The sequence below is a fragment of the Gracilinanus agilis genome, chromosome 3 (assembly GCF_016433145.1).
Source record: "Gracilinanus agilis isolate LMUSP501 chromosome 3, AgileGrace, whole genome shotgun sequence".
NCBI lineage: Eukaryota > Metazoa > Chordata > Mammalia > Didelphimorphia > Didelphidae > Gracilinanus > Gracilinanus agilis.
Window position 1 is genome coordinate 410,218,886 of NC_058132.1, and position 8,317 is coordinate 410,227,202.

The following is an 8,317-nucleotide window of genomic DNA, read 5'->3' on the forward strand; positions in this document are numbered from 1 at the left end:
TTTTTTCTTGCCAGATCTCTTCCATCTTTCTCATAATCTCAGATTTGAACTCTTCAAGACCTTGTGACCAGTTTTCATTTTTTTGGGAAGGTTTGGATATGGTTACTTGTTTGTTCTCCTCTGCTGTTTGCTCTGTTGTCTGGATTTTCTCTGTGTAAAAGTTGTCGAGTGTTAAAGGTTTCTTCTTGATCTTTCTCTTCTGGGGTTCTTGTGTCTGACTTGCCATTGTTAGCCTAGCACCCTCTCAGCTTTATCCTCACGCCCAGGGACTGTCTGCACTCTTTCGGCTCCTGAGGTCTCAGGTCTAGTTGTTCTCAGGGTCAAGCCTCCTGATGGTCCCCTTGCTTGTTCCTCTGCCTGAAGCTCCTTTAACAGTCTCAGGGCACTGCTTCCATAGTCATGCACCCCTCTGCACTGGGTCCCCACTCAAGGTCCGCGCCTCTGCTCAGGGTCTGTGTTCAAAGTCCTCACGTTCTTTAGCCTCTTGGAGTCTTAAGTCTTGCTGCTCTCAGGAGCAGGCCCTGGTGATGCCAGGTAGCTGCCAAGGACTTAATGGGTGCCCCAAACTTGCTCTAACTCTTTTGTACTGGCTTTGGCACTGTAGGTGGTGTGTGTGTGTGTGTGTGTGTGGGGGGGGGGGGGTTGCTCCGCTTGCGTTTTAGTGATAGCTGTTTCACCCCCTTATAGCATGGAAATGCCCCAATTCCATGTACCTTCAATGCTGTGCCCTGTCATGGAGTCCCTTTGTTCGACCAGATTTGTTTTTATGTCTTCTTGAGAAGTCCTATATGCATGGGTTAGGAGAGGTCAGGCAGCTGTTTTTTACTCTGCCACCATCTTAACCCGGAACCAACCTCTTTACTCGAGAATTAAAAATTTAAAAAAAGAGCAGTGAAACTTAGAAATTTAGAATTTAGAAGCACTGCTTCCTGGCACTGTACTAAAGCTCTGGGAATACAAATGCAAGTAATAAGGAAGACAATTCCTACCCATAAGGAGCTTACCTTCTAAGTTGATGGGGGTAGAGCAACAATACATAAAACGGGAAGGGTGGAGGTGAAGAAGGTACCCTTGTGACAGCAAAATATAAAAGTTGGGAGAGTCAGAATGAGAACTGGGAAAAGAGATGTGAGTTTGGTCTGGGTACTTTCTCAAATGCAAAATCTAGATAGGAATTCCCCATTGCAAGTGGGGCCACAGAGGTCAAAGCATCTCCAGGGTGAGAAGACAGCTGAGGAAGAGGTCTAAAATTTTAAAAAGTTAAGACAGAAGTGGAATGCAATTCTCAACCAAGGGAACTTACTAAAGGGGGGAAAACCAGTTCAATCCAGTTTCTTCTGATTAAGATCAGACATTTTGTGTCAGCCTAGTATCAGTTGAAGCATACAGCATATGACTTTTGGTGTTACAGAAAGAAATGATATCGAAATTAGTACTTGTTCTAAGTAAGTAATTTGCACACCATAGAAAGGTTGACAGATGAGAATCCTGCTTCTCACAGTTTGCAGGGTCATTGGCCCTTGGGATAACTTCCTCTCTGATCTGGAAATGGGGTATGGAGGGAATCCACTTTATTAAATACCTACTGTGGGGCAGCTAGGTAGCACAATGGATAGAGTGCCAAGCTTGGAGTCAGGGTTCAAATCTGGCCTCAGACACTTCCCAGTGCTGTGACCCTGGGCTATTGCCTAGTCCTTGCTGATCTGTTTTTGGGTTTAAAAAAAATAAAGCACCAAAAAAACCCAACAACTGTACAAAAAGACTGCTCGGTTCTGGGGAACAAATATCTCCTGGCCTCAAGGAACTTACTCTCTGCTTATAGAACAGTACTGTCAAAAATACCTAATCACCATTTATAACATTGATATATGAGGGAAAATAGATTCTTGTTAGATCTCTATGCCCTGCCATGAAGAAGCTGTTTCCCCAGCCAAGGAGATGATAAGATAAATATTCTTGGGTATAAATAACTTTTTAGTTATCTACTCTTGCATAATAGGAAGTATCTGCCCTGTATTTATATTATGCTAGGTAATCCTCCAAGAAGTCTAAAAACAAAGAACATTTTGTCATAGTGTGGAAGTAGAACTCTACAGATGGGCATCACTACACTTATGTCTCTTATGAAAATGAATTAGGGATTGATTGGCAGACCAACTCTAAGTTTCCTAGAACTACTGAGCATCATGGGTTCACATGTTTTGGAATTCTTTCAATAGAACCCCAGAGAATGAGAATCAAAATTTGAGCCTAGGTTCCATTTATGGTTCTGTGTTCTTGCTTTGCAATTTTGAGAGACTGCCCATAACATATTTTTGGACAACTTTTTGACTTAAAGTAAATCATTGCATACCAAGGAAAGGACACAGCAATACCAGTAGTACTAGTATTTAGACCTTCTTTCTGAAAAGCTTAAGTTTTTCCAAACTTGCCTCATTTCTTTGAAAGAGGCAGTATGATAGAGAAGGAAAAAAGAATGCAAATGGAATCAGAAAAGATATAAATTCAAATCTTCCTTTTGCAACTTGCTTACTTAGCTATATTATGGGCCTCAATTTTCTCATTTGTAAAATGAGAATAATGCTCTTCTAGGATCTAGCTCATAGTTCTTGTGAGAGTCAAAAGAGACACTGTATGGGAAATACTTCTCAAATACTGTTAGTTATTATTAATAGTGGTAATAGTGGTAGTAATGTTAGTAGTAGTATTCTTCAGTCCTTGTCCAGAACCAATCAAATCAGCAGCAAATTCCCTTTCCTTTTTATTCTCCTGCTTCTTTCTCCTAAGTTGAGTCTTTTCAAACTAGATGGAAATTCTTGCCATATGCCCCCTTCTCTTCATGCATAAGCTATCACCTTCTTATCTTTATTATTGCATTAGCCTCCTTTTTGGTGTGCCTGGATCTGAATCTCCCTCCTTCAATCTATCCTTTATATAGCTACCAGTGATTTTTACTAAAATTCAGTGCCAACCATATCCCCCCCACTACTCAATAGGCTACTAGCATTTCTGACTGTTCCTGCATGCCTGAACTTCTGTTGCCCCTTTCCATTCTTAAGCCTTACTCTTCTCTGTGCACTCTGCTGTCCAGGAATACTGACTTGCTTGCCATTATTCACACTATAATCACCTCCCCGTTCTTTACCTTTGCGTTGGCTTTCCTCAGGTCTAGAATACTTTTCCTTTTCAACTCTGAGCCTTAGAAATTCCTCTTTTCCTTTAACACTGAAATCAAGTCGAACCTTCTTCAGAAGACCTTTCTTGGTCTCCTCCCCTACTTTCCTTTCCAAGTTTCTTTTGTATCCGTATGTGTTTGGATATACCTACAAATGTGTACATTGCTTTCCCCAGAAGAATGTTACCTCTTTAAGGATAAGGGAATACTTTGCTTTAGTCTTAGTATTATCAGTGCCTGGAACGTGCTTGTTGTGCAGTCGTTTCAGTGTTTCTGTTATGTCTCCTTTTGGAGTTTTCTTGGCAAAGATACTAGAGCAGTTTGGCATTTCCTTTTCCAGCTCATTTTACAGATGAGAAATAGAGGCAAACAAGGTTAAGTGATTTGACCAGGATCACACAGGTAATAAGTGTCTAAGGCTAGATTTGAACTTGGGAAGACTCATTTTCCTGACTTCAGATCTGGCTTTCTATCCAGTATGCCACCTAGCTGCCTCACCTGGAACATAATAGATCCTTAATGCATGTTGATAGATTAATGGGTCAGAACTGAGGTTTCATATCTTACAGCTTCTTGCCACGCTGTGGTGGAAATAAATCATATAGTCCATTAGTGTGGTGTTTGTTCTTGTATTAAAAGATTCCTATGTTTGCTTCCTCTTTTTGTTGGTTTACTGAGAGGGTGACATTTAATTTGCTTAGGCATAGATAACCACCGTAATTTAAGTCTGTATTTCCCTGGTTCTGGGGTATACATATATGTTCTGGAAAAGGGCTTTAAAAAAAATCTGCCTTTTATTTCCCTCTTTGTTAAAAACAGTTTTGATAAACAGACAGAAAGGACCTGCCATTTTGTATTTATTTGATGGCGAGGGAGAAGAACAAACAGAAACAGTAATCTAGGAAATCAGTGGAATTTTCTTGTATCACTCACTCCCCTGATGGCTCTGTTCCCTCCAGGAGAGCCAACACTTAGGATTTTAGCTCTACTCAACAAAGGAAATGGATTCTCATTTCTAGTTTTCTAATTAGCTAATATTTCCAATTACTTCCTCAGCTGTAGGACCAGTATCACAGTCTTTCTCCATTGCTTTGTTTTCAGATTGTGAAGGAGAGCTGAGTAATGGAGAAAGAGAATCAGGAGAGAATCAGATTCACAGCCCACTTCTGATAATTAGTTGTGTTAGCAAGGGTGAGTCATGTAACCTCATCAGGCTCCCGTTTCCTTATCTGTAAAATGGAGTTAGTAAAATCTAGTACTTGCCTCACAAAACTGTTAGGAGAATCAAAGCAGTTCATATATATGTTTGTGTAGATTATGTGTGTGCATATAGAATGTCTTTTGCAAGTGCTTTGTAAATACCAGCTGTTTATTATTATCAGTCCTACTTTCGCCCAGTGCATGACAATAGTAGATTAGTAGTAAATCTATTTGTAATTGACAGTGTTACAGCTTCATCAGAAATCTGCAGTCATTTTTGAATGTAGCTCAGGCAACACACAAAAGAGATGGATGTTTCCATGCTTTTTGCTCCTCCCGTTTTAAAATCAGGGCAATCACTGCCTTTCTGAAAGGTATTATAACAAGACAGACCAATGCTGTTGCAGTGTAGGTGCTGTGGAGTTCAAGCTATTCGGTTTCTCTAGTAACAAGTAAGAAAAAGATACTGTTCTGGGAAAGGCTCGAAGGTACTCCAGGGCAGGACATCCTTCCCTGCAGCCCTTCCCCCGCCCTTGATGAGGGCCTGTTATCAGTGGAAATTTCCACTGTCTGCTCAAGGGCAGAGCTAGGGAGGCAGACAGAGTCATGCAAATTCAGACTGGTCCTTTCAGATGGATTGACTATTCCAACAGTGCCTTGCCTGTCCTGTCACTAAATGATTGGTGAACACAGAGTTTGTATTTAGGAATTCAGCTATGCTATTAAAGGTAAAAATGACATCCACAAATTTACATATTTCCAAACATTGGTCATTGGTATCCTTTTTGGGTTTTGCCTACTAGATGATTATATGTTTCTGCATAGATAATTTTATAGTGTTAATTATGTTTGTGTATGTGCAAACCACATCCCCAGAGGAGTAGAAGAAAGAACAAATACTACTTATTTTTTTAAATGCTTTTAAAAAATTTCCTCCCCCACTCTTCACCAGAGTAAGATGGCCTGAGAACTGAGCTTACTTTATGTGGTGCTGTGATTTTCCTGCATTTAGGTTGCTGTGGAGTTTTTCTTATTTTGCTGGGGCTTTATCCTTGGGATAGTGTGGCTTTAAATGTTCTATGATACAGTGGCCCTTCTGGTGGCAAAGCTCATGGAGGGAGTTGTGTGTTTAGAAATATCAAGGACAGTTTTTCCTGAGAAATATTTGTGCCTGAAAATTCATTTTCTTTCTCTTTGACATTAGAAAATTGTGATTAAAAAATTATTGTGGAAATTTGGATTTGTGATAGGAAGGATATTAGTAATGGGACCAGAAGTCATGCAAGTGGCCACATTCATGAACAATGATACTATCCTACCTCCTTCATGTAGGTTTCAATTGGTTTGGGATCTTGATAATAGATTCCAAAATGATGGGTGAAATGTATGTTCAGAGTTTTAGACAAAATGGGAAAAAACATATGTGTAGCTAATGACTACTCCTGTTAAGACACCTTTGATAGTTTGTATAAAGTTATAGAATTTAGAAATAGGAAGGCCCTTCAAGAACATTGAATCCAAACCCTCCTCCATTCTACAAATGAAGAAGATACTGAATCCAGGAGAGGTGGAATGATGGACCATCTATCTTACTGTTACCTCATTTCTTAGTGAGAGAATCAGAATTTAAGCCTTTTGAATAATTCCATGGTCTTTCCAAGATGAGGTTACTAACTGATAACCACCATCCAAATGCACAGTTTAACTTTTTCTGCCTTACAATCAGAATCATATTGGTCAGATTACAAATGGTATAATTTCTCAGAGTATTCTTAGCATTCAAAATGTATAAAAAAGATGTTTATATTTAGCCTTGGAACTTAGAGTTTTCCAAAATCAGTAAAGTTTTTTTTAAATCACCAATTAAAGCAATATTAGATTAAAACAATAATTGTTCAGTTTGGCCTCATATAGCTGCATGTTCCTGGGTAAGTCACTAAACCCCAATTGCCTAGCCCTTACTGCTCTTCTGTTGTAGAATAATTTAAAAACAAGCAAACCACTAATTGAAAGAATTGGGGCTATGTTTTTTTTTTTAAAAAAAACAGCAATCTTAATTCTAGCATTCTCAGCTTTTCCACAGAACTGTCTGACCTACTATCCTCCACTTCTTAAAATTATGCAACTTGGCCAATTGAGGTCATTTACAAATTCATATATTCTCTTATTTCAATGCATGTGTTTGTTCGTTATCTCTCTCTCTCTTTCTCTCTCTCTCTCTTCTTCCTACTTTACTAAGAAAATTCAGACTATGCACTTTGAGCTCCCTCTTCTCTATTCCAATACTTAAAAACACCTCCTCACATCTTCATCCATCATTTTCTCAGAGAGGGTGAGAAGATTAAAGGGAGGGAATTGGCCAAAGCATTATAATCTAATAAAATAATTTTGGAGCTAAACTTTGTATCCTCAAACCCTAGCACATTGTAAATGTTAAATGCTAGTTGAATAAATGAATGAATGGATGAACTGAAGCTTTCATTATTTCATTGCAGGTATTTCTTGGTGGATTTTTATGCACCAACAACAGCTGTTGAGAATATAATGAATCATTTGTCCCGAGACATTGATGTGATCAGACCGAATATTGTGAAACACCCACTAACCCTTGCAGAGAAAGAGTGTGAAGGCATCGTTCCTGTTCCTCTCGAAGATAAATTATATTCCAAGAAGAAGAAATAAATAGAAGATGTAGCTGGTTGCAGGCATATTTTTTTTCTAATTCCCTAACAATGTGCACCGTTTATTATCAGTTCACTAGTCTTGATCTTTAATTGTGTAGGAACTTCATAATTAACAAATGGCAAGTGTACCTTTAATTTTTGAAGGTTAATATAGCAATATAAAGTTAATATAATATTTGCCTCTTCTCAGAGGGATATTACTTGCCTAAGGCAAGTTGCCCATCATCCTCACCTATGTTTGGCCAAAATGCATTATTTTTAAAAGTCATTTCTCTCTCTTTTATTCAAAGATATTTTCATTTTTCTCTTGGAAAAAAAAAAGAGAGGCATGGCATCATAATTGTAATCATTGTTTAAAACTGAAATGTGACTAACACTATACCAGGCATAAACTGATGTGTGATATTTATGTGAATTCCTTTTGAACAGGGTAATAAAGGTGATTTTAAAAATTAAAAATAGGCCAAGGAGATTATTTTATGAATCTCTTCATACTCCCTCAACACACTTTCTTTTGGGTGGCTGAGTTTTGATTGTTCTTGGCAGAGAATCCAGACTTGACCAAAATTCAGAGAACTTATTTGCAAGGTAGAGGGAAATGCAGAAGAAGGAGAAATAGTATCTAATTTAACTATTAGCAGATTTCCTGGCCATTTTTTTTTAAACAGTAAGAACTTGTCCAGAAAAAGTTTAATTAAATTCATCAGATGATAAGTATTTTTTGTATAAGACACTGTCCTAGGTACCATGCAATATAAAGATGATAGTAGCTTTCTTTGGGATAGCACCTTACATGCATTTTTATTTGAATCCTTCCAACATAACCTGGGAAATAATGGGATGATTATTCTCGTTCCCTTTTGACTGACAAAGAGATTGAGGCTTAGAGGGGAAGTAACTTGCCTTTTATCACATAGGTAATAAATAATAGAGCCTAGGACTTGGGGCTAGGTGTTCTTGTGTTACATCAAGCACAGTTTTCACATTACCAATTGTATCATTCCATGGGGACACAATTATAGCAAATGAAATATTTTGAAGGCACAGAAAAAAAACATACACAAAGTAATGTGAAAGATTTGAGAAAAGGGTTACTTGCCTCTGTAGTGAATTAGAGAGCTTGCTCTTAAAAGAAGTCTGCAGGCAAAGATGGTGGGGAAAGAAAAGAATGGAAAGACTATTTCAGGCACGGATGAAGGAAAGGATGGACTGAGTTCAGCAAACAGTCTGGTTTATGCCTCAACCATGTTTCTGCTTT

The 8,317-nt window shown here is 38.3% G+C and overlaps 1 protein-coding gene across 1 annotated transcript in view; it reads left to right on the plus strand.

Moving 5' to 3' along the window:
* Positions 1 to 7,518, plus strand: part of MRPS6 (mitochondrial ribosomal protein S6) — a 63,706-nt gene extending 56,188 nt beyond the window's left edge. Inside the window, exon 3 of the mRNA XM_044670236.1 lies at positions 6,871 to 7,518. Coding sequence (XP_044526171.1) covers positions 6,871 to 7,057 — 187 coding nt within the window. The 3' untranslated portion in view covers positions 7,058 to 7,518. The remainder of the gene's footprint in view (positions 1 to 6,870) is intronic.
* Positions 7,519 to 8,317: the final 799 nt, after the last annotated feature.